Source organism: Canis lupus, chromosome 7, assembly GCF_011100685.1.
Source record: "Canis lupus familiaris isolate Mischka breed German Shepherd chromosome 7, alternate assembly UU_Cfam_GSD_1.0, whole genome shotgun sequence".
NCBI classification, from domain to species: domain Eukaryota; kingdom Metazoa; phylum Chordata; class Mammalia; order Carnivora; family Canidae; genus Canis; species Canis lupus.
Genome location: NC_049228.1, coordinates 38,097,497 through 38,123,571, shown reverse-complemented (window position 1 = coordinate 38,123,571; position 26,075 = coordinate 38,097,497). Strand labels below are relative to the sequence as shown.

General features: G+C 56.5%; 1 protein-coding gene across 1 annotated transcript; it reads left to right on the top strand.

Annotated features, from left to right (window-relative positions):
* Positions 1 to 718: 718 nt before the first annotated feature.
* On the top strand, positions 719 to 25,331 carry PSEN2 (presenilin 2). Its single transcript, NM_001284465.1, is given in 11 exon segments — positions 719 to 752; positions 9,783 to 9,943; positions 12,353 to 12,567; positions 13,829 to 13,970; positions 15,770 to 15,837; positions 16,462 to 16,682; positions 17,327 to 17,425; positions 19,996 to 20,079; positions 20,443 to 20,544; positions 23,975 to 24,093; positions 25,057 to 25,331. Coding segments are annotated over 10 exon segments (1,347 nt in total). The 5' UTR covers positions 719 to 752; positions 9,783 to 9,802; the 3' UTR covers positions 25,213 to 25,331.
* Positions 25,332 to 26,075: the final 744 nt, after the last annotated feature.

The window sequence follows — 26,075 nt, the reverse complement described above, 5'->3', positions numbered from 1 at the left end:
CGTGGAGCCTGCTTCTCCCTCTGCCTGTGTCTCTGCCTCTCTCTCTCTCTGTATCATAAATAAATAAATCTTTTAAAAAAATAAAAAAGTTAATTTTATGTTATGTGAATTTTACCTTAACTTAAAAAATGGGAAGCCACTCAGAAATGTCAGATGGCCGACCATCTCAGCTCTGCCCGCAGACCCCAAATCCAGGAGTCACAGCTCCTTCGGCCAATTCACAGGTCATCGGTCGCAACGTCATCCCTGTACAGTTTTATCTAGAGCTCCTTCCTGGGGGCTCTGAGGCTCTAGAAAACAGAGCAGGAAAATTCTCCTGATGTTAGCTCCGTTAACGTGAGCAAAGCCTCGGGGGGGTCAGAAGGGCGGAAGGTGGGGAGGTCGGGGGACCAAGCCCTCCAAGGAAAGCCATGTCTTCCAGGCAAACGCGCTACTGCTCCAGGGAGCTGCGGGCCCTGTGAGATGGCAGGCCTGGCCTCCGCTCCTCCGAGTGTCGGTGCCGGGCCAGACGTCAGGTGCACCCGGCGTCCCCGCCGCGCCGCACCCGCAGGTCAGGCCGCCGCGAGCCACCAACCTCCCCCCGCCGGCGAGAGCGCCCTGCTCCGGGCGGGGCGGGGCGGGGGCGGAGGAGGGGCGGGGCCGGGGCGGAGGAGGGGCGGGCCCGGGGCGGGGTCTGCGCCGGCGCCGGGGCCCGGGCCGGACGGGCGCTCCGCCAGCCGCGTAAACACCGCCGGGGCGCCGCGGCCGAGCAGGTGAGCGGGCGGGGCCGGGGCGCGCGGGCCGGGCCGGGTCTGCAGCGCGCGGACGGCGCGGGGTGGGGCTCGGCTCCCCGCGCGCCCCTCGCCGCGGCCGGTCGCGGCCCCTTCCCCGGCGCGGGGCTGCGGTGTGCGCGCGCGGGTACGGCCTCTGCGGCCGGCGTGGGGGCGGGGCGGGGCGGGGCGGGGCGGGGAGCGCGCAGGGCGCAGGGCGCAGGGCGCCGGCCCCGGCCGGGGGGGCTTAGAGGAGCGCGGGCCGCGGCCCCCGGGCCTGGGCCTGCCTCCCCGCGGCCGGTCCCCGCCGGAGGGCCGGGCGTTTAAAGGAGCAGCGCACGTGGGTCTGGGCGGCGGGGGCGCGGCGGGGCCGGGGCCGGGGCCGGGGGCCCTGCCGGGCGGGGTGCGGCCAGGGGCTTCCCGCCGGGGTGGGGAACCGGCCGCAGGCCCGGCCTGGAGCCGGCGATTCCGTGATCAGCGGCGCTTGGCCGTTTTATCAGGCATTTACAGATGCAGCTTTTGAAGCCGAAGGAACCTGAGACAGAGGCTGCCCCCCTCCACCCCCACACATTTTATGGATAAAGAGACTCAGGCCACTGCGCTAGCGAGGCTGTCCAAGGCCACCCAGGTGGGACCTAGCGGGGCCAGGCTCCGAACCCGCTCGTGGTCTGGCCTGGCTGCGTGCTGTCCAGCCCTGGCACCAGACCTCAGCCCTTTGGCGCTTGGATGACACGCTCCTGTCTGCTGAAGTAATGATGTCCCCTTTTAAAGAAATGAACTGTTGGTTAGGGGACTAACTGCATCCCCATTTACAGAGGCATCCTCTCCAGAACGTTGCAGAGGCAGCTTGACTTAGAATCCTCAGCCTGGGCTCTCAGGTTCTGTCCTGACAGGAACTTGATCAGGACAGACCCTGGCCTCTGCTATGGATGCCCTTGAGGTCCATTCTGTGGACACCTGAGCCTCCAGTGCTTTCCGCCAAGACCTTCAGCCCTAATTAAAGGCTCTGGATAAGCTGTTTCAGGTGTGGGAGCCTTAGGTGCCTCTGCGTGCAGGTGGCTATGTGGGAGCCCGGAGGTGTGTCAGCAGCTGTGTTTTCTGGGCCCAGCTGGTGAAGGGGGTTTCTGGCGGCAGCTCAGAGCTGCAGCCTCTGCCATCCATCGAGCAGACAGGCAGGCTGGCAGTCCAGATTCATCCCGGGGGTGCGTGAGGGGGCCTTTAGGTCAGGGGCTGGAAGTAGGGGGCTTGCAGGAGCATTGCTGCAGAGTGGGATGAGGTTTCAGGTTTTCAGGGAACATTCCACTCGGTTGGGTGTTGAAGTAGCCGTGCACCAAGTCTGGAGTCTTACTTGGTGTATGTACAGGGGATGAATGAGATGAATGCTCTGTTCCTATGTTTGAGAAAGAGCCTGGCTGGAGGCTGCCTCTCTCATGTGTCTGGAGGCCCGCTGTGTGTTGCCATGCCTGTCACCCGTCCCCTCAACACCTCGATGGCTGCTCCCAGTCTCACTGCGCACACAGAGTTTGCCAAAGGAGAGGCTCCTCTTACCTTGGCCTCTGAGTTATTTTTTTACTTTTATTTTTTAAGGTTTTATTTATTTAAAGATTCTCTATGCCCAGTGTCACTATGCTTGAACTCACGACCCCGAGATCAAGAGTCACACACTCTTCCGACTGAGAACAGCCAGGTGCCCCAAGCCTCTGAGTTATTGATGATGAGCATGAAGTGTGTCATATGCAATAAAAAGCCACTTGGTACAGTACTTACGTCTCTTTACAGCTACAGTCACACTCAAGTAGCTACTATTTTTTATCTGCTACAGATCAAGAAATTGAAGTTCAGGGAGTTGAGCCACTTGTCCTGTTGGGTGACCAGAGCACCAGGATTTGAACCCAGATGGCTGGGTCTTAATCTTTTGAATTTTTGCATAGGGAAGTTTCGCACATTCACCCCCTACCGTGTCCCTGCTCTTCTGCCCAGGACGTTTCTTTGTGCTTTCCATTAGTAACTACTTGACAAAGCAAAATAACAATAAAAATTATTTTTTTAAAGATTTTATTTATTTATTTATTAGAGAGAGAGTGAGAGCCCCAGCATAAGCAGGGGGAGGGGCAGAGGGAGAGGGAGAAGCAGAATCCCAACTAAGCAGGAAGCCTGATACACAGGGCTTGAAGATCCCAGGACCCCAAGGTCACAACCTGAGCTGAAGTCAGATACTCAACCAACTAAGCCACCCAGGCGTCCCCCAAATAATTTTTTTTTTCAACAGATCAAAGCAGTGTGTGTGTAGGTCACATGCATGTTTTTGCCAAAGATATTTTTGGCTGTTTCTCAGCTGTTGCTTTGAGGTTCGGACACTGTTTAGTTGAGGACTGGCAGGACAACCAGTGTTTCTGCAAGTGTTCCCACCTGTTTCCCGACTCCAGCAGCTGAGGGAGGGTTGGTGGAGGGAAGGTCAGGGCTCCGAGGCTGGTGCAAGCTGCCCCCAGCCAGGGCCTGGGAGGGAGCTTGGCTGGACATGGGCTTCAAGCCTCGTGTGATCAACATTGGCCTCCGGGCCTGGAGGTGGCAAGGCTGCCATAGTAAAGTCTGGGGGAAAGTCTTCTTTCCAGTCAGTTCTCAGGAAAGACAGATGCCAGGATGTCAGGGAGGAGATGTGTTTTGTCCAGTGTTTTTATCGCCTGGGAGGATGAGTTGCAAGTTCGTCTTTGCCACAGTATGGTCGTCTTCTGGAGCATGGGAAGAAAAATGGGAAGAGTGCTTTCTGCTACACCTTACCCAGGGAATTCTTGACTTTGTAGAGATAAAGGTCACACATGTTTGTTCTAGAAAATTCAGGAAATATTTTTTTTAATTAGCTCTCAGCCCTGAGATATCCACTCTCAGCACACATTTATTTACAGCACTTCACACATACACATGTATTCCTTTATTAAAGCGTTGGAGACAGGAAGCTGGAGATGAACTTTTTTTTTGAAAAAAGATGTTATTTATTTATTTATTTATTTATTTATTTATTTATTTATTTATTTATTTATTTATTTATTCATTTATTCATGAGAGACACAGAGGCAGAGACATAGGCAGAGGGAGAAGCAGGCTCCCTCCTGGGAGCCCGATGTGGGACTCAATCCCAGGACTCTGGGATCATGCCCTGAGCTGAAGGCAGACTAGTTTAACCACTGAGCCACCTGGGCATCCCGGTGGAGATGAAGTTTTGTATTCTGTTTTTTATGCAAATGGTAGGTCTTCAGAATGTTCCCTTCACGGGCATTCTTGTGTATAGAGCACACGAGTGTGCCATCACTTATCTGGAAGCAGTGCCCCGACTCTGGCCCCCTCTGTGCCATGTGGAGCCCTGTTGCCTACAGAGTGCAGGGTGGGCCCCCAGGCTAGGGTTGAAGGGTTCGGGCTGGAGACAGCCTGGGTGAGGCCACAACTAGGAGGCCTTTGTAATTTGGCGACCACTTGCCTGTGTTTGGAGAAGCTGTAAAAGACGCAGGCAAAGGCTTATGCCTTGCAGGTATGGGCGCGCCCCCAGAAAGCCCACGTGGGGTTGCTGTGCTGGCCGCCTGTGTGACTGTGGCCCTGGGCCAATCCCCGAGTGTGCCAGCCTCATGTGTGCTTGGAGTGGGCAGTCCGCAGACCTGAATCAGAGCTGTGGCTTTGGTCCCTGTGGGCTTCAGTTCCCTTAACTACAAAATAGGGCACTGACCAGATGGCCTTTCAGGTCTGTGCCAGCTCTGGCACGCGTCCTGTGACACGGTGTTCGTGGTGCCCACGTGTTCGGGCTGGGGCTAGGTGGGAACGGTGTCTCCCCAGGGCCCGGGTGAGGGGTGACCTTGGTCTCTCAACTCTTGTGTCCGGAAGGGGGTGGTTAGCACATCTCATAACCTTCCGAGGGGGCATCAGCAGCTTTCCTGCCCCTCCTGCCATACACCTACATCTGTTCCATCTTCATGGTCACTACTGTTTACTGAACACCTGCTCTGCACAGACACCTTGCACAATCTCTCCAGGTTCCACAGGACTCTTGCAAGGTGTGCTCCTTCTGCTTTTTCCAGGAGAGGAGATGGCCACAGGAGGTTAACTCACTGGTCTTGGGCCAAGGAGTGTGTGCATCACATCCCACGGCTCCTTGGTCGCTTAAAAGAATCTTTTTTTTTCCTGTGCCCTATCCACAGGTGGTGCGTTAGGGCCCTGGCCTCTGCAGCTTTCCCCAAACTGCCACCTTTCCTGGCTCCTTGAGAAAACGAGGGAGATTGCTGGGTTTGGACAGTTCTGAGGGCCATCTAGAGCCTGGGTCAAAGTTTAGGAGGCCCCATCAGAATCCCCTGGGGCGTCTGATGTGGGAGGGCAGAAGGGCCCTCCATCCCTTCCACCTGGAGGCATTCTGGCCGGTGAGGCTGCCTCCCTGTTGGGGAGCGATGCACATCCCCATTTGGGCTCAGGTGGACAGATGGAGGAAGGCCAGCCAAGGTCAAATACAGGATCAGCTGCCCTGGGCCTGGGGAGACAGGCAGGCAGGGAGGCTGTGGGCGTTCCTTAAGGGAGTTTTGTCACTGTCACAAACACCTCCCCGGCTTTGAGAGAACCTCGTGGGGGCTGTGGGCAGGCTGCTAGGTCCAGATGACTCTAGGGAGGGGCCACCCCCTTTGAAAGTGAGGGTCCCCCGTTCAGTTAGGCCTGCTGCAATCAAGAAAGAAGGTACATAGACAGAACCCTGACCTTTCTCATCCCCCCACTGTTCCTGGTAAATGTGGTAACTCCCACTTTGCTTTTGGAGTGGCGATTTCCATATTTTTCGAGCAAAACGCCGGCGCTCACGGTTACTATGGCGTTTTACAGTCTGGCTCTGAAAGCAAGAGAAGGTCAAGGAAACTGGGTGACGGCGGGGTTTCCTTAATCGCAGGAGCTGCTGACACAGGCACACTGGGGGAATTCTCTGGGTCAGACTCGCCCGGTTTGGCCAATTCAGCATTTCGATCCCATTCAGCTGATTAATGGGAGGAAGCGGTGGCTTCCCCGGCTGTGTGGGTTCTGCATTCTAAGGCCGGGGGCGCCTGCAGTCCCCGGGAAGGCCGCCCTCCTCCCGCCCTCCCGCCCGCGGCTCCCTCGGCCCCCTCCCAGCCGAGCCCGAGGGCTGGTTGCTATGTGGTTGGTAGGACCAGCCTCGGCGCCCTGGGGAGCCACCCCGCCCCAGCCCCCCCACCCGGGCGTTCCTGACGTCACTGGCGCTCAGCGGCCGACAGATATCGAGTAAGATTGTTGATCCGCAGGCATTTAGGTGGTGATTTTCCCTCCAGGGATTTCAGATTGGCGTCAGGCTTCCATTCCGGCTTGGAAGCAGAGAGGTGTGCCTCCCAGCTGCTCTGTTCTCCAGGAGCCAGGTAAAAAGGGGCTGTGCGTCCACCTGCCTGCCCCCATCCAATGAGGGCATGCAGGGGCAGCAGGATGGGAAGGAAGTCTGTCTCGGTGTTGACATTCCATATTTCCTTTTAAAAAAATAATGTTTTGGGGCGCCTTGGGGGCTCAGTCGATAAAGCATCCGACTCTTGATCTCAGCTCAGGTCATGATCTCAGGTTCTTGAGTTCAAGCCCCATGTTGGGCTCCACTCTGGGCATGGAGCCTGCTTTAAGAATAAATTAATGGCTTAAAAAATAAAACTCTAGAGACAATCCATGTTTATAATAGGTTTGAGAAAAGCAGAAAAATGTGCAGTAATAGTGACCTACAGCCTTAGTGTCTAGAGGTAACCACATTTGGTGTTTTGTCATCTATCTCACCAGTCTTTCGTACACGAGCGTTTTTCTGAGACCGTTCAGATGGTCGAGTATGTGAAGTTTGACATCTGTTACGTTCAACATCCTGTCGTGTTGTTTCCTGTTATGAACTATTCTTTGAAAGGAGGTTTTTTAAGTGGTCCTATAACATACCCCATTGGACGGACGTGTCGTAGGCCAGAGTTGGCTGTTTTGGCAATTTTTACTTTTTTGGACCATTACAAACAACCGCAACAAACATGTTTTTACAAAAATGTTTTATTATCTCCTTAGAACAGATTCCGAGAAGTAACATTTCAAGATCAAAAGGTATGAATGTTTTTAAAGCTTCCCCTGTTTACTGCCTTCAGAAAGGGCGGTCCAGGTGGCAATGCCCAAGGTGTGTGAGACCTAGTTTTTCCGCATTCTTGTCCCTGGTGGGCATTGCTTGGGGACTGTCTCTGTCTGGAAATCCCTTTCTCCCCCTGCAGCTCGGTTGGGTTTCAGGAGAAGGATTGTTCTTCCGCTCCGAGTGGAGCTGAGCCCCACCGGGGGACAGGGTGTAGACTATGACCTGACCCCTGTTGTCCTGAGCTGGGGGCCAGGCCTAGCCCCCTGACCGTCAGCCAAGGGGCCATCTCAAGGGGCAGACCCCTGGACCTTTGGTTGGAATGGAGCCTTTCACCCAGCGGTCTACCCTAACGCTAAGTACAGACCCATCACTCACTGCCTGCATTCAGGGGTGACTTTGAACCTGTCATGTTTCATACCTGTTACCTCATCTGTAAAATAGGCAAGAACAGCAGTACCCAGCTCCCCGGTCATTGGGTTCAGTACATGCTCAGGGCTCAGCTGGAGGTGTCCCCCCTCCCCTGCCCCAGGTGGCATGGACCCCTTAGAGAAAGGGCATGTTAAGGGGCCCAGCCTGTCCTGAGTCCTCAGTCCCCTGTCAGGTGTTCACCTGTCCCTGCCCAGCCAGCAGACCAGAGGGTAGGGATTGGATAGGCCCCTTGCCCTGACAGCCGACAGGACAGCCCTGGTGGCCGGCAGCCATAGCCCCCTTGCGCCCAGTTTCACGGCAGGTTTGGGAGGCATTTTGGGGAGCTGGATGAGGGAAGGAATCTGCCCAGGGAGCCTTTGTTTTCTTGTGAGGAGGCCGTCATCCCTAAGTTAGTTCTGACTCCTTCAGACGTCAGGGAGCCGCTGGGAGGCAGACGTGCTCCCTGGGGACTGCCTTGTTAGCTGCTGGCAGCCGCTGAAGAATAGAAATTGGAAGGATTAAACCTTTTTGCTCCTGGTCCCCACCCTCCTTGAGCAGCTCCCCTCTCCCTCCCTCCCTCCCTCCCTCCCTCCCTCCCTCCCTCCCTCCCTCCCTCCCTTCCTTCCTTCCTTCCTTCCTTCCTTTCTTCCTTCCTTTTTTTAAGATTTTATGATTCATGAGAGACACAGAGAGACAGAGACACAAGCAGAGGGAGAAGAGGGCTCCCCGGGGGCAGCCCTATTCAGGACTCTATCCCAGGACCCCGGGATCACGACCTGAGCCCAAGGCAGACGCTCAACCACTGAGCCACCCAGGCACCCCTCTTTTTCATTTTTGAAGTATAATTAACATACAGGGTCCCATCCGTCCAGATGGGCAGCGTAGCACTCTGGCAGTCCTGTACGACATTGTGTGTCGCGAGAAGCGTCTCTTCTTCCCCTTCCCTGCTTCCCGTCCCCGCACCCCACCTCCCTCTGGAAACCACCCTGTGGGGCTCTGTTTAAGGGCCTGCTTCTTCATGTGTTTGATTGTTCTGTTTCATAAACTCTGCCCGGGGGCCAAGTCCCGTGGCATTTCTCTTAATCTTGCTCTGCTCTGTGCCCTGCATCAGGGGAGCCTGTCGCATTTTGAGTCCTGCCTGGGAGCCTTTGGTCACAGGTCCTAATCCGTGAGGTGGGCAGATGCGGGCCTGTCATGGGCGGATGGAGGTGGGGTCCATTCTAGAATGATCCTGGCCAGAGCCCAGGTCATCGGCTTTGAATGGAGCAGCTGCCGCAGACCCTGCCAAGGCACACAGAGCTGGCTGCTGGTGGAAGGAACCTGCCTGCGTCACTTGGAGATCACACGTCCTGGGGGGACTGACATGGAGGCTTTTGTCCATCCCCAGCGCCCCAAAGCTCAGCCCCCAGGGCCTCTGGGAGTTTGGGGGGGGGAGGGAAGAACAGGTCTGCCCAGGAAGCTGGAGGGACAGCCAGGTCTGCCAGGGCTTATCTGAAGCTCTTCTAGGCCCTTCTGCCACGTTGGCCTATAGACCCTCCAGCCCTGGCCTCCCTGGGGTGCCTGCCCTAAGCTGTGTTTTCCCACATATACACCCTGCCCTGCATGGTCTCACTCCTCCCCTGCATCCCAGACTCCTTGTGCCATCTTAACTCATGTAACCCCTTCCCACTCAGCAGGTTCCAGACTCCGTCTTTCCCCTGAGCTGCTTGTCTTCTGCCCGTGGCTCCATGCTTGGCTGTCATCCTGGGTTCTGGCCTGTGTTTCACTGCCACATCCAGCACTGACTGCTGTCTTCCTAACCCCCTCTGGGTCCGGTCCCCTCCCTGGCATCTACCCTGCTGTCCTGGGTCAGAGCCTGTCCCCTCCCACAGTGGTCTTCATGGGGGTCACCTTCCCTTCTGTCTTAGGGGATGTGGTGCAGGAGGCCCTACACCTCCCCAGGCCCTGACTGGAGTGTCTGTCATGCCCTCTGCCCTTTCCCCTCACCTGGAAAATTCTGTCTCCATCAGGGGTGCTATCTTCTCTAGAAAACATTCTTGATCTCCCTCTTTGTGCTTCTGTACCTCTAGGTGAATGCTTAGATTATATGAGTCACATGGGATGGTTGTTGGGCTTTTTTTCTTTTCTTTCTTTGTTTTTTTTTTTTTTGTTTGTTTTGTTTTTTAAGGACAAATGTATTTCTCGCCCATCCTCCTAACCCTGGAGCCCCACATGGTTGTTGTTAACTGCAGGTGCTCAGCAGATGTTTGTTGATTGAATGAATGAATGTGCTGGCAGTTTGGAATGGCCGTGACTTTTCTAGCTGGACCTTTCCCTCCAGAGGCTACCACGGCCCTAGAGGCAACCCATGGGAAGTCCTGCTTTCCAGCAGCTGCTTGACACATGCATCCTGGGCGGTTGTCAGGCGGGACCTGTGTCCAGGTCTTGTTGCCTCTGGCTGTCCCCTCGGTCCTGTGTGGCCTTTGCCTTGCAGGAAGATGGACCAAGCTCCCCTGTGCTGCTTCTTCCAGGCGCTTCCCGAGGCAGGGCCATGCTCACATTCATGGCCTCTGACAGTGAGGAAGAAGTGTGTGACGAGAGGACATCCCTGATGTCGGCTGAGAGCCCCCCGCCACGCTGCTGCCAGGAGGCCAGGCAGGGCCTGGAGGATGGAGAAAATGCTGCCCAGTGGGTAGGTTCCTGCCAGCAGTCAGGGGCCTTGAATCCAGGCCCTGGGCTCCTGGCCCTCCTGGGTGGAAGCCAGACGTGCCCTGATACAGGGGGAGGGGAGACTAAGGGAGAGAACCGGTCACCAGGGTGGGTCTCCCAGGGCAGGTTGTGGTCCCAGTGGGTGAGGGCTTTGCAGTAGACTGTATATCTGCAGCCCACCAGGCTGGATGGTTCTGTCCCAGCCCCCACCCCGCAGGCTCCCCTTCCTAGTGCAGGTGCTATGCCGCGGGAGCTCTGGGAGCATGAGAGTGAGTCTGGATGCTGGGAGGGTTGCACGGGCCCAGGGAGGTAGGGGGAGTGCTGCAGAGGGCCAGGGGCCAGACTGGGAGCCACAGGACCAGCATGTGCATCATTGGTGACTGTTGAGCTGTGACGTGCTGTGGTGCGTTCAGGCTACCGAGCAGGGGTACCATAGACTGGGGGCTTGTACACAATGCACATGTGTTTCCCTCTTCTGGAGGTTGGAAGTGTGAGTTCACAGTGTTGGCAGATCCAGTGTCCAGTGAGAGTTCACACGTGTCAGTGGCTTCTCCCTGGGTCTCCTTGTGGCAGGAAAGACAGAGAGCTCTCTGGGGCCATTTTATTTTATTATTGTATTTTATTTTTAGTTTCAGAGGTAGAGTTCAGTGATTCATCAGTTGCATATAATACCTAGTGCTCATCACATCACATGCCCTCCTTCATGCCCATCACCCAATTACCCCATTTGCATACCCACGTCCCCTCCAGCAACCCTCAGTTTGTTTCCTATGGTTAAGAGTCTCTTATGATTTGTCTCCCTCTCTGATTTTGTCTTGTTTTATTTTTCCGTCCTTTCCTCTGTGCTTCTGTTTTGTTTCTTAAATTCCACCGAAGAGCGAGATCATACAGTGTTTGTCTTTCTCTATTTCACTCAGCATAACACCCTCTGGTTCCATCCATGTAATTGCAAATGGCAAGATTTCATTCTTTCTGATGGCTTAATGGTATTCCATTGTGTACATACCATATTTTCTTTATCCATTTGTTGATGGACATCTGGGCTCTTCATAGTTTGGCTATTGTGGACATTGCTGCTATACAGATTGGGGTGTGGGTGTCTGGGGCCCATTTGTAAGAGCTCTCATCTCATCAGGAGGGCCCCACCCAAAGGTCCCAACCCCAAGTGCCATCACATTGGGGGTTAGGGTCCAACATGTGAATTTTGGGGGGACACAGGGGTTTAATCTTAATTCTGTAGCCCACAGGGCAGGAGGTTATAACCTCATGAAGGCAGGGGTGCCCTGGGGGGGAAGTATCTGGATTAGCCTGAACCCCCACCTCAGTCTTGTGTATTACAGTATTTAAAACCTTCCATGTGGACTTTTCCTGCCAGCCGGCCTTAGTCCCTATAGTTGGAATTAGAGCTCATTCCTTCCACCCTCTGAGCTCCCAGTGAGCTGGTCTCATTGTCTGCCTCTCAAGGCTACCGCCAGCCGCTCCTGACTGCTCACTTGTCTTGTCTCCCGGAGCTCGGAGCTCGTCTGTGCATTTTAATTGTTGACATTCCCGCTCCTTTATGCTTTGCCATTTCTTAGCTGAGCATCGGCTGCAGTTCTCCCTGCAAAGAACCAAAGCAACGTCCTTTTGAATTTTTGTTGTGCTTGGCTCTGTCTTTGGCGGTTAATCTAATTAACAAGGCAGTGAGTGACTGAATTGGCACAATTCTGAAGCAGAAATTCTCGCAGATGGGTTTGGGCCAGCGCGTGCGGGTGTCTTGCCCTCCCACCTTCCTGGAGGATGGACACCCCCTGCCCCTCAGGAGCTTGGCGCCAGTTAGCCCGTCTGGGTCTGGTTTGCTGCTGCCAGTTCTGCACGCCCAATTTTGTGCGTGTTGGGGGAGTTCCAAGTAATGTCTCCTCCGCAAATTTCCAACGTCTTACCGTCAAGGACAGTCCCCATGTGAGCTCACTATTCTAGGGTGGGTGCAATCTGTTTTCCTCCTTTGTCACCTGGCTGGCTCCTCTTGAATCCTTATGGCTCCTCAGCCAGAACTGAGTAGCGTCTGAGTCCCTGAAGTAAGATGGGGGGGGGGCGATCCCTAGAAACACTTCAGGCCCATGAGCCGCATGTGCTAGGCCTGCAGGCTGCCCTGTCCTGTGGCTGCTGTGGCCCCTTCCTGCATGTGAGGTGGCTAGTGCCGGCTCTCTGCCTTCCCTACTGGTCCTCGTAAACGTTTCAGATGCCCTGGCCTCCTGGCACCCGTGCGTCTGGACCCCAGCCCGCAGGCTGGTCCTTCCGTCTGGAAAGCACCACTCAGACCGCCCATGTCCACTTCCACGACACCCGTGCACGGCGTCGCAGAGCCCACCGTGGGCGCAGCCTGTGGCCCTCACCGTGCGGTTTTCCACAGAGAAGCCAGGACAGCGAGGAGGACTTTGAGGATGATGCTGACCACTACGTCTGCGGCGGGGTACCTGGGCAGCCGTCGGGCCTGGAGGAGGAGCTGACCCTCAAGTATGGGGCAAAGCACGTGATCATGCTCTTTGTGCCGGTCACCCTGTGCATGATTGTGGTGGTGGCCACCATCAAGTCCGTGCGCTTCTACACAGAGAAGAACGGACAGCTGTAAGTTGGGGAGTGGCGTGGGGAGTCAGGGGTCCCCTGCACCTGCAGCTCCATGCCAGGGGCGTGTGCAGAGCTGGGCTGGTTGCTACCTGACTCCACACTCTGCTCTGTCCACTGCCTCCCGGCTACGTGACCTGCAAGGGCTCTTTCCTAGCTGCTCCCTGCCTCAGTTTCCTTGTTTGTATAATAGTCCCGATACTAGGAGAACTAGACGAGTTAAACAGTGCCTGCCCTGGTGCAGCACTAAGGCATGCTGGCTTTCATGGCAGAGGGCATGCTCTCACCCTGTGGCACGAGCGGGAGTCCCAGGTGCAGGGTCATGGGCGCGGGCATGCCATGCCACGCAGTGTGACTGGACAGGCGGTTTTCTCTCTGGGCCTCTGCTCTCGTGGATGGAAACCTGAGTGGTGGGCCGGGTGATTTCTTAGTGTGCTTTCAGCCTAGTGAGGGAGGTTTTGATCACTTGAGTGAGAAGAACACAGAAAGGGAGTGGGGAGCAACAGCACAGACAAGCTGCCTGTAACTACCTGCTCTGAACTTTTTATATTTTTTTGATTTTTTAAGATTTTATTTATTCATGAGAGACACAGAGAAAGAGGCAGAGACACAGGCAGAGGGAGAAGCAGGACTCAGTCCCAGGACCCCAGATCATGACCTGAGCTGAAAGCAGATGCTCAACCATTGAGCCACCCACGCATTCTTGTTTTTATTGTTTTTAGTTAGGGAGCTTTCCTTTCATCTTGGTTTGATTTTTCCAAAGAAAGGGGCAGGAGGAGAAGCCCCACCCTCTACTGGGCTGGGGTGCAGAGCAGGTGGGAGGGGCACAGCCTACAGTGTTCAGGGGAGGTGAGCGCTTAGCAGGCAGCAGGCTTCTGCAGTCCGGGCAGACAGGTGGATAGGGCCAGGGGCTGGCTTCCCAAGTGTACTGGCTGTAGCAGGTGCCACTGCTGGCCTGTGCTGGGTGGGGTAGGGGAAGCAGTGGGCGAGTCCTGGGCTGGGTATGGGAGGAGAGCACATGGGGAATGGGAGACCTGGGGGGGGGGGGAGTCCTTGGGGAGGGGGGAGAGCATGGGGGAGAGGAGAGGGAGGACTAGGGTGGGAGCCTGGTGGGGACGGGGTGGTCTGGTGGGGAGGGGGAGGCCTGGGGGGGCCCCTTCCTTTTCCACTCGGGGCTCAGGCATCAGGCTGAGGCTGGGTGGCTCACGGGCAGGCCCTATGGAGCAGGCAGGGAGCAGAGCCTGCAGCCCGCCATCTCCCTCAGCATCTACACACCATTCACCGAGGACACGCCCTCTGTGGGCCAGCGCCTCCTCAACTCTGTGCTCAACACCCTCATCATGATCAGCGTCATTGTGGCCATGACCATCTTCTTGGTCGTGCTCTACAAGTACCGCTGCTACAAGGTGAGTGCCAGCCGTGCCCCGCTGCCCCGTCCTGTCTGCCCGGCCCCCAACGCCAGCCCTCCGCCCCCCAGCCACCCACCAGGTCACCTACTGCCAGAGCAGACGCCTCAGTTCGGTTCTGCCCCACCCTGGCCACCGTGGGGATTGCCCACTACAACCATCCTTGGCGCTTGCACAGAATCTCCCCTGCCCAAGCACTTCATTGCTGTGCTCCACACACCCCTTCTCATGTTCAGAAGTTATTTTATTTTGCAGCTTCTTCCAAAGAAGCGAGATGTTCTATTTTCGGGTTCCTTCACCCCACACTTCCCCTGCAGGTTTACTCAACCTTCCTATTTTCCTCTGCACAGGGTGTGCAGGTGCCGTGTGGGGTCCTGCAGCCCCGAGACTGGAGGGCCCTGTAGCTGCAGCATAGCCCCCAGGAGCAGCAGAGGAGCAGGGGCCGGGGTGCAGGCCAGTCTAGCGGCCCACCTGGCCTAATTGGGGGCCTTGTTTATCCCTGGGCAGACTGTTAACTTTCAGACTAGGGGGAGGGGTTGTTTAGGGTCTGAAACCCTGAGGCCTGAAAGAAAGATTTAACTGGGAATCGTGACTTAAAGCCGTCCTCATGCAGGCTGCCTGCTGCCCCCTGGAGCAGATAGAGAGCAGTGAGGAGGCTCAGCCCAGGGCCTGGAGCCCATCCCTGCTGGCGAGATGCCAGGATAGATGCCAGGAGGGCTGTCCACAGGGGCTGATCAGGATGCTGGGGCTGATGAGTGCATAATTACCTGTGGAAATAAGGCAATTTTCACTGGGGCTGGGAAGCAGCATAGGGGGCTGCGTGGTTGGAGCAGAGGCCACAGTGCCCTTGGAAACAAGCTGGTCAGGGGATCGAGGAGCTGGGAAGCCAGTACTGCTGTGGTCAGTGGGTGTCAGGCAACCAGTCCCAGGACTGGCAGGAGGCAGATTGGTGAGGTTTACCTGCAGGTTCCGTGGCACTCAGGCAGGAGGTGATGGCAGTCCTGGGGGGCAGGGGTGGCTGGGATGAGGAGGGTCAACACATCCCAGAGGTAGCTGTGTCCATAGCATGGCCTGGGCTGCTGTTTGTTCTAGGTAGACCAGGTTCCCACTGAGGTCCCTGGTGGGTCAAGCAGGTGACTGACCGGTCCATCCCCTGAGGGGAGGCTGGTGGTCGTGACACCCCTGTGCCACGGACTGCCGGCTAAGGGACTGGCTTAGGATTACTCTACTGTCATCCTTGACCCTCCCCGGTTGGCCAGGACAGGAGGCATGGGTCTCTCTGAGGGCCTCAGGTGGGAGGGCTCCTCCTGGGGTGACCAGAGAAAGCTCCCTTAAAGGCTGCCCTGGCCACTCCAAGACAGCACCCCAGCAGGTCTCCTGCCACTTTGTCCTGACGCTCTTTTGCTCTTAGACATATTCACAGGTAGTCACGAGGGCTATGTGTTCCCCAGCTGAGGCCCTCACGCTGACACACGGCAAGTGGACTCCACTAGCTTCTTCCCTGGAGCCTAGGGCTGTGCCTGGTGGGTGGGAGTCATCCAACACATCCTCTCTTGGGGTGGGGGCGGGGGAAGGTAGGGGGGACAGGGGTCTGGCTGCTTGGACCTGAAGGATTTTCATTCCGTGCACTTGCCAGGTGACCTCGAGAGAACTGTAGGAACTTCTTTGCACTCTATATCTGTCCAGTGGCCACTCCTTCCAGTGTCATCACAAAGGAGCCTAATGAAGATTCTTGAAGCTTGGGCGGTAGTCCCACAAGCTGGGTACCCATGCTCACTGTACCCATTTCTGTTGTCTAGTTTATCCATGGCTGGTTGATCATGTCATCCTTGATGCTCCTGTTCCTTTTCACCTATATCTACCTCGGGTAGGTAGCCCTGAGGTCCTGTCAGACACGCAGGATCTGGGTGGGGAGGGGCACCCCACCACCACCGGCCTCCAAGAGCCAGACCTCCTCCCAGGGCCTTGATGGGAGGCAAGGGTGCTGTGAGGCAGGCCATATCCCTTTCTGCTCCTGATTTAAAACAAATGAGCCCAATCACTATGGAGGAGGATCTCTATGAACCCAAGAGATTCCAGTCTTTGGGCCAGGCTTGGGAACTTCCTCGTTTGGAAAAGTGATCTGCTCTGTTGCCTTTGATGTGGGTTAGCAGCCTGACCCTGGGGCCCTGAGAGACGGAAGAGACAGGAGGCCTTTTCCCAGGGGCAAAGGGTCTTTCAGGTGGTACCAGCACACCTCTGTGTGAGTTGAGTCAAGCATGAGACATTGGTACATTCACCCCCTTATTCCAGAAAATACTTGACGTGATTAGATGTGGGACTCACAGAACCGGGCAGTGGGGGGTGTGTGTGTCTATAATGAAGCCAGAGGTCAGGAAAACCCAGCTGGGGACTTAATGGTCAGGAAACAGGGGATGTTGCACTGTGTGTGATTGGGGTCTGACGTCTCTGCTGAGTTTCTTACCTCACAGGCTTGGCTTTGGTCATGCAGGGAAGTGCTTAAGACCTACAACGTGGCCATGGACTACCCTACCCTGTTCCTGACTGTCTGGAACTTTGGGGCAGTGGGCATGGTGTGCATCCATTGGAAAGGCCCCTTGGTGTTGCAGCAAGCCTACCTCATCATGATCAGTGCCCTCATGGCCTTGGTGTTCATCAAGTACCTCCCCGAATGGTCTGCCTGGGTCATTCTGGGCGCCATCTCTGTGTACGGTAGGCGGGTGTGGGTGGGCCCAGACCCTGGCGGTGGGTGGCGGGGGCAGCGTCCAGGATGACGAGTCCTCACTGGTGGATACAAGGGGCGGGTGCTGAAAGGTACCCCCTTCCTCCCTGACTAATCCTTCGTGAGGCACGGGGGCTGTTGGACTTGGGGCCATGGATGTGGTTACTGCTGATAGCACGTCTGGTAAGCCCTAGGCACGCTGTAAGCATTCACTCCTCAGAGCAGCTGTAGGGCTGGGCACAGGACCTATAAATAATGAGCACCCAAAACTTGAGTATTAGCATGGTTTTGTCTCTTGTGTCTCTTGGAAGTGATAACTTCCATTTTAAAAGGGTAAGGAAAGGGAGGCTTTGGACACCAAGCCCAGCATGGGGTCCCTGAGTCACATAGCAATTTCCTGTTTGCAGTCCACCCCGTTTAGACCCCATTCTGGGCTTCCATCAACACAAACAAACTCTTAAGGGTATGGCTGTAAACCAGTGGGTTGGGAGCTGGCATGTGGGACACACTCTGAGCCTCACTCTGAGGCTCGGGGCTATGTTTCCCCAGGTGTTAGCAGGCTGGCTCCTCTCTCTTTGGGCTGCTTGGGAATAAATGTCACTTACCACATGCCGTGACATCTTGGCTCTTGCAGATCTAGTGGCTGTGCTGTGCCCCAAAGGGCCTCTGAGGATGCTGGTGGAGACCGCCCAGGAGAGAAACGAGCCCATATTTCCTGCCCTGATATACTCCTGTGAGTGACCTCTGTTTCTGCTTTCGAGCTGGGAACCAGGGGCTGCTTCCCCGCTGCAGCTTTCGGAGTTCACTAGGGACTAGTTGTCTTTCCTAGATTAAAGGGGAGGAGGTGGCCTTGGTGATCCCGGGGTGCCCCACCCTCCAGGGACAAAGAGAAGCTGCATCTCCATCTCATTAGAAGGTGCTTAGAGAGTTGAGGCTGGCTGGGGCTGCAGAGGACGTGGTCTGCCCCACAGTTCCATCCCATCCAACTTCCAGTGGCGTGTGGGGAGTACTGCCCACGGCCACCCACTTAGCTCTCCACATTCCTGAGAGGGTGCTTTGGAGAGGGGCTGTCGAGGGCAGGGTTCTGGAGGAGCAGGGTGCACCTGCTTTTCTTTTCTTTTCTTTTCTTTTTTTTTAAGATTTTATTTATTCAGGGACACCTTGGTGGCTCAGCGGTTGAATGTCTGTCTTTGGCCCAGGTCATGATCCTGGAGTCCTGGGATCGAGTCCCGTGTCGGGTTCCCCACAAGGAGCCTGCTTCTCCCTCTGCCTATATCCTGTGCCTACAAATGAATAAATAAAATCTTTTTTTAAAAAAGATTTTATTTATTTATGAGAGATGCACAGAGAGGCAGAGACATAGTTAGAGGGAGAAGCAGGCTCCCCGTGGGTGACCCAATGTGGGACTCGATCCTGGGACCCCAGGATCATGACCTGGGCCGAAGGCAGATGCTCAACCGCTGAGCCACCCAGGTGCCCTGGGTGCACCTGCTTTTCACTGTGCTTCCTCGACAGCTCTGTGGCTGGGTGAAATTAAGTCTCTGAAGGGAAGTCACACGGGTTTGCTGCTGGCTACGGGGCCGGTGTGTAGGGATTTGGATTTATATGCTTATTCAACAGATGTGTGTCAGATCCCCACTTTGCGGCAAGCACAGTGCTGGGCTTTGGGGGTGCAGCAGGAAACAAGACCCACGTGGCCCCTGGCCTGACAGGGCTCACAGCCCTGGGGTCCTGATGGCCTCCCATCTGTTGATGGGCATATTTACGTCATGAGCCTGAATGCTGTGGCTCAGGCGTCTGCAGAGTGGACAGTCTGGATGCAGAGTGCTGGGTAATGTCTACAGAGGCAGGACGGAGTCTGGAGTGGACATGTCAGCAAGTGGCCCGTGGCGTGAAAGCAAGTTGGAGGCACGCTCTGAGGAGGAGCAGAGACCCTGTGAGACAGGGCTCAATTCTGCATTCACCATCTCTGCTCCGGGGGAGTGCACATTGTTAGAGGGGAGATGTGCTTGGTCAAAAGTGAAGTGGTAGGGGACCCGAGGACTTTAGGGTAGTGGGGGGTGCTGTTGTGTGGCAGGTGGTCAAGGAAATCTCTGTCATAGGTGGCATTTGACCTGAGACCTGCCTCAGGAAGCCCAGGGGACAGAGTTCCAGCAGAGGCCCCAGGGGAGCTGAATCTGGCAGGGGCAGAGGGGAGGGGAGGCAGATCCCAGGGTGGGGAGCAGGTCCAGGGACACTTGCAGGCCTTGCAGGCCATGGCGAGAGCTCGACTTTTATTCCTGGGTGAGCTTCACACTCCTGGAAGGTTTTGGACTGAGCTGATGTTAATATTTTAACAAGATCACGTAGGTTGCTAAGGGGGCAGAAAAGACATGGTGGCAAGAGTGGAAGAGGTCCTGGGTTAGGGGGGTAACTAGCACCCCAAGAGGTTGGGGGTGCTCAGGCCCCAGGGCAGCGGTGGAGGCTGTGAGACGCAGATTGTTCTGAAGATATTTTGGAGGTAGAATTGGCAGGATTTGCGACGGTAAGGGTGCGAGCTACAAGGAAGAAGCCAGGATGTCAGTGGGGGTTCGGCAGGGCCACCATGGGGAATGTTCTAGTGTTCACGGGGTGGCCAGATAGAGACTTGGAGACACTGTGGGCTGGGAGTTCAGGCAAGAGTTTCTGGGCCAGGGAGACAGAACCCAGGGGAAACCCCTGCCTAGCGAACCTACCCTGGATGGAACCCAAGGGAGCTGGAAAGTTGGTGAACACGTGCCATGGACTATCATTCAGCCCTAAAAAGGGAGGAGTTGTGCCACATGCCCTGTGGATAAGCTGGAGGCCACCAGGCTGAGTGGATGAAGCTAGTTATGAAAGGATGCGTGTGATCCACCTTTCTGGGGTGTCTGGAGGAGTCACGTTCATAGAGCTAGAATGGTGGGGGGCAGGGGGAAGAGAGGAGGTGTCCAGAGGGTGCAGTCTCAGGGCTGGAAGGAGAGCAGTTCTGAGGTCTGATTCAGTGACGTGAACATACTTCACGTGTGTGGTTAAGATGGTACCTTTCAGGTTGCATGTTGTTTTTTTTTTTTTTAACCACAATAAGACAAAATTCATTCACCAGACTGTTCATTGTCTTCATGAGGAGTGTCTTCATGTGGAGGCAAAGAAAGCCCAGGAAAGGCATGGTGTGCCCACATCTGGCCAGTCCGGACCCCTCCCCGGGGCCCCTTAAGGAAGGGCGGGTCCTGCGCGGGCCCCAGGGGCAGCTGCCCTTAGCAGCGCCTGAGGCACCACCTTTGGCACCACCTTTTGTCCCCACAGCTGCCATGGTGTGGACAGTGGGCATGGCCAAGCTGGACCCCTCCTCCCAGGGAGCCCTGCAGCTGCCCTACGACCCAGAGATGGGTGAGTGTCCAGAGGCTGGTGGCCTGTCGTCCTCAAGGGTCGCTGCCCGCCCGCGTGGCCTGGCCTGGCCTCCCTGGGAGGTGCGGGGTCAGAGGGTGCGGAAGGGAAACCCACCCTCCTGGTGGGCCTGTGCCAGGCACGTGGCAGCAGGGAGACTTCCAGCTCTGCTTCCCTTCCCTTGTTCCACGGAGTGGGGAGAACCTGTCTGTCTGCGTCAGGGCTGGGCTGGCTGGAGGGTGGGGGGCCAGAGAGCCCGGGCTCAGCCTCATTCCTCAGAGATCAGAGATCCCCCTGACTGGGCTTTTGTCTCTCTCCCTTGCCCCCGCCTCACACCATGATGGTTGCGTTCTCATGGACACACAGAAGAAGACTCGTATGACAGTTTTGGGGAGCCCTCGTACCCGGAAGTCTTTGAGCCCCCCCTGCCTGGTTACCCAGGGGACGAACTGGAGGAAGAGGAGGAAAGTAAGGTGGTCGTGCCCAGATGGGTCTGCATGGGCCCAGGGTGGGGGTGAGGGTAGAGCTGGGGCTCCCTGAGACCAGGGGAGTGTACATGCAAAGAAGCCCCTCTTCACATCAGAGAGAGATGGGCACAAGAGTCCAGGAGAAGCCAGCAGAGGTGGAGTCTTGGTGGCGGGCCATGGGGACTCATGATCTGGCTAAGCCCTATATTTCGCAGATGTGAGTGTGGACTGTGTGTCTGTGTCGGGAGCAGGGAGTAATGTAGGCCTGGCTTGGGTCTAATGGCTGTGGACCCTGATTGCCCTCCCTAGGCCCGGGTCGCAGTGACCCAGCTCCTAGACCTGGTCTCAGGGGCTCAGGAAGTTACCTGAGGTGGGGACCTCGGAGCTGAGCTCCAGGGTTGAACTCTGGGTCAGGGGTGGCGGGGTGGAGGTGCGGGTAGTGGTGTCGAGGCCGTGGGGTAGGCAGTCCATAGTGAGTTAGAGGAAGCACAGGCAGGACACCAGATCAAGGGTGCAGACATGGGACTGGCCGGCTTGTGGGGGCTCAGAGGGCCTCCCAGAGATCAAAGTGAGGGTTCTGGTCTATGCACCATGCACAGTAGGGGCCACTGTGTGTGGGGGGTAATTTTGTAGGAGGAGGGATGTGATCCAGAGAGGGCAGAGTTGCAGCTGGTGGAGAATTCTATCCCAATGTGCACTGGCATGGCCTGAAGGAGGCCCAGTGTAGCCCTTAGGGCACAAGGTGTGGTGTCTGGGCCTGGGGACAGGTTGGGCAGGGCACTAACAGCACTGTCCCCATGCTCAACTAGCCATGGGCTCTGGAGCACAGGACAGAATTGGGTGGCGACCCCCAGGAACAGACCGATCTGGAGGGACCCGTGTAGAAGACAATCTTGAAGACACACCTAGGGGCATGTTCCCAAGGACACTAGGACACGTGTGGGGCCCACTACTGTGTGCCGGGTGGCCTATGGGACCGAGGGATACAAGGTGTTAACCTCTGCTTTGCGGTGGGTGCCCTGGGGAGGGCTTAGGTACAGGGGAGTCAGGGCAGGTGCAGGGAAGAAGACAGGCCTGGTGTGGGCCATGGAGGATGAGCTGGCGGTCACCCCACAGACAGACGCGGGCACCAACCACTGGGCTCAGCACAGGCCCCACTAGTTACAGGGCACAGTCCACGGCCACCCCAGTCACAGGTTTGGGGAGTCTTCAGGCCACTGGCTACAAATCTGGGGGTCCCACACTTTTCCAGTGTCAGTAATTCACTAGGACAACCCACAGGGCTCAGGGAAGTGCTGTATTTACGGCTTTATTATAAAGGAGACAACAGAGGGCTAGCTGTATGAAGAGACCCAGGGGCAGGTGGGGGAGGGCCTTGAATGCACAGCCTGTGTCGTCTCTCCACGTGGCATCGGGACAGGTTATGCCCACACACCTGGCACATGGATATGTTTGTCAGGCTTCAGAGTCTTGCTGGGGTTGTTTCATGTAGGCGTGATTGAATCCTCGCTCGGGGCCTAGCTTTGTCTCCAGGCTTGGCCCAGTCCCGGCCCCCTTCTCACACACGTGGTCTTTCTGGTCTGGCAACCCCTCCAGCCCCTCCTACTTGCATGAACTCAAGTGTTTAGGATCCTGAATAACAGACACTCCTGGTACTTGGGAAATTCCAGCCATGTGGTCTCCCTCCCAGGAACCAGGGCCAGAAAAATTCTTCATGACCCAGCAGCCCTGGCAGAGGCTTGAGGAGGGAGAGGGGAGTCCCAGGGAGCTCAGAGAGCCGCTCAGGAGGGCCTACCAGTGGGGGGTGTGTTGCACCCAGGGAGTGGCTCCAATTCTGCCCCAGAGGCAGCAGGGAGGCCTTCGTGGTGTGTCGGCAGGGACGTGAAATGAGCAGAGCCACGTTCCAAGTGGACCCCTGGCTGCAGAAGGAGCTGACCCTGCAGGGAAGCTAGGCCCCTGGTGCAGGCAGGGCTGGGAGGAGGTGCTGTGGGAGGGGCCGGGGAGACGTGGGGGCGACCCAGGGGAACACGGAGTGGGTGGCTGGAAGCACCTCAGGACCTCCAGGGGGACATGCAGCAGCCACACAGAGGGTCAAGGCCAGGGTTGGAGTCAGAGTTGGCATCATATATATGTTGAAACCTGGGCTTGCAGGGGGATCCTGGGGAGGGTTCAGGGTTGGAATGGAGACAGAGGGGCTGCACCCGGGTCTTGCACAGTGAGGATGAGGGGACGGTGCCAGGGGAGGATCAGAGGAAGATGGGAGCTGGGCAGGGAGCAGCCTGAGGCCATGTGCATCTACAGGCTGAGTACTGGCCTCCCCTCTGTGCACAGGCTGGTGGGTTCCCCCAGCTTCTGGACCTTTCAGGTGCACAGGACGGGAGCATGGAGCTCTTTGGGGAGAGAAGTGATGGAAAAAAGAAAGAAGGAAGAGGGGAGAGCAGGAAAGCAGGGGGTGGGTGTGAGCAAGAGCGAGACCTGCAGACCACAGTGAGGAACGGGGTGCAGACAGGTACAGGGCTGAGGCCACAGAAGTCAGGCCGAGGGAGGCGGTGGACCAGAGGCATGCCAGTGATCTGGGGGCAGGAGCCAGCCAGAGGGGGTCCTGCCCCAGCCAAGGAGCCCCGTGAGCAGGAGGAGGCAGGAGAGGGGCCTACGAGGCACATCCTTGTTCAATAAGCTTTCTTACTGTTCACGGTGAGCAGTCTCCTGTAAACGAGCACACCGGCAGCCTGCCTAAGGGAAACGAGCATTCTGTGAGTTCTCATTTACCACCAGCAAGAGATAAGCTAATTACCTGTTAAGCTGCCCTATTTTTAAAAAATATTTTATTTATTTATTCATGAGAGACATGGAGAGAGAGGCAGAGATACAGCAGAGGGAGAAGCAGGCTCCCCACAGGGAGCCCGACATGGAACTCGATCTCAGGTCTCCAGGATCACACCCTGTGACTGGGGCTGCCCCAGCTGCCCTATTTTTAAGAGGAAGGGTTGCCAGAGGAGCTCTGAGCATCATGTGTGTTCTTGAAATTAAATTTCCTACAAAATACTCATAACTTAAACTTAGAACTGAATCGTACCGCCTCCCACCAACCCCTGATGATATATTTTGTTTTTTTTTTTTTCTTACTCAACTAAGTGTCAAGCACCAGTTTTACCTGAATTGTCAGAAATGCCAGCTTTTCACAGCCCAGGTGGCAGGTTGCCCAGCCCAACGGCCCCCTTTACCCACTGGCAGCAGTCCTTGTCCCAGAGGCCAGGTGAGGTGGGCTGGCGGTGACACTGCCCCACCCGACCCCCATGGGCCACAGGACTCTGGCCCCCAGGGTCCCGTGGGCCAGGCAGAGTGGCCGGGCTGTGGACTGGTGTCTTCCTTCTTTGCCACTTCCTCTTGGGGCTCCCGACACCAATGGGCTCGCCGTCTTCCCTGCACAGGGGGCGTGAAGCTCGGCCTGGGGGACTTCATCTTCTACAGTGTGCTGGTGGGCAAGGCAGCGGCCACAGGCAGCGGGGACTGGAACACCACGCTGGCGTGCTTCGTGGCCATCCTCATTGTGAGTGGGCTGGGGGTGCACCTGCCCCGTCTCCTGGGTTGGGGGTCCCTGGATCCCTGGGGAAGTTTCAGATGCTGCTGCCCCCTGGAGGGGCAGAGTGATGGGGGCTGGGCAGAGCTGCCAGGAGACCCCTGAGATGAGACCAGGCTTTTGGGAGGGTCTGGACAGGGCAGGTGTGGCTGAGGGGCTCTGGCATTACTGACCATGCGCACAGCGGTGCCACTGGCTTGGCCAGGCTTGTGTGCCGTGAGGTAGGGAGGGGCCCCATCACTTTATACCCAGGCAGTGACTCAACGAGGTCAGGTACCCGTAGTGGGGGAAGGAAGTGTCCTAAGAGGGTGGGGAGGCTCCGAGCGGCATATACTCCATGCCCTGGTGCAGGAAGGCTGAGGCTGTCTTCCTGAGAGATTGCCTACCTGCTCACAGCATGGGTGGGGGTTGGGGTGGTGGGCCCCCCAACTCTTCCACCTCCGTACTGTCTGACCTGAGGCCCTACCCAACCCAAGGACAGGGCGGGTGCTCTGGTTCACCGTCCCTTCCCTGGACCCTGTCTACACCAGCCTGGTGGGACAGGACAGCAGCCACTTCCCAGGGGATGGGTCCCACAGCATCTTTGGTTCCCTCCGTGCCAGCTGCTGACACCCTCACTGATACTTCTGCAGAGCTCATCTAGTTCTTTATAAATACGTGTCCCTTAAGGGGAGGCCGCCTGCCACTGGTCACATGTGCTGCTGCCGTAGCCAGGCAGGGGAGGTGGTCTGAGGGTCAGGGGGCTCACGCATTAGCATGCAGAGTGTTAAACAAGAGTGAGAGCTCCCCCTCGGGCACGTCACAGAGCTTTGAGGGGACCTGGGAAGGTGGCATGTCCAGCGCTGTTGTCTGACCCACCTGAGCCCGGCGGAGACCTCACTAGCTGCCCCCCATCCAAACTGGTGGTCACCACTTCCCCTCTGTGTTCTGCAGGGTTTGTGTCTGACCCTCCTGCTGCTTGCTGTGTTCAAGAAGGCACTGCCTGCCCTCCCCATTTCCATCACATTTGGGCTCATCTTTTACTTCTCCACGGACAACTTGGTGCGTCCGTTCATGGATACCTTGGCCTCCCATCAGCTCTACATCTGACATGAGGCCAGGCACTGGGCTGGCAGCCATGGGAAGTTGTAATGGGTGCCCTCGTGTCGTTTCACACTCTAGTGCCATATGTTTTTAAGACTTTCCTTTCCTTAAAAAAAAAAAAAAAAGTATCGTGTTTACTTGACGAAGAGGAAGAACCAGCTTTTTGGTGCTAGTGGTTTTGTCACCTGACCACCGCTCACCGACTGGAAGCACCGGTGGTCTATCCGTAGGAACCGAGGACAGCTGTGCCACGTGGGGAGGGTGTGAGAAGCTGTCTGGCCTCGTGCCACAGCCCGGGTTGCTCCGAGGGCCAAGGTGAAGGAGGGGACCAGGAGTTCGTGCTTGGGATGGCACCTAGCACCTGCCTGCTCTGGTAGGAGAAGAAAGCCAGTTTGCCCTGCGTGGAACATCCCCAACGCTTTGTCTATGATGTCATCGTTATTTTATTACCTTTAGAAACCAAGTCCTGTTCATGTCACAGCAGATACTGCTGGGAAGTGGCTTAATATTAATATCAATAAATAGATGAATCCTCTTGGAATTCTTGGAGTTTGGTGTGTTTGTAGGTGTGGACTCTGCTCTCTGCATCTCGTGGCCGCTCCTGGGAGGACCTGTGCTGTGAGCACAGACGGGAGATTGGCCCCATTACAGAGGAGAGAGGTTAACCACTCATGTCTCTCTGCAGTCATTTCTCCAACTAGAAGCTTCCCGAGCTGGGCCATGTGGAGCCGGGACAAGCAGTATCGTGCCTCAACAAACCAGCGCACCGGGGCTGGGTGGGGGCAGGGTTTGGAACCCCGTGGTCATCCCTTCTGTGTCCATCTCTGGGTGCTGTGATTGGGGCATGGACTGGTTGGCTTTTCCCTTTC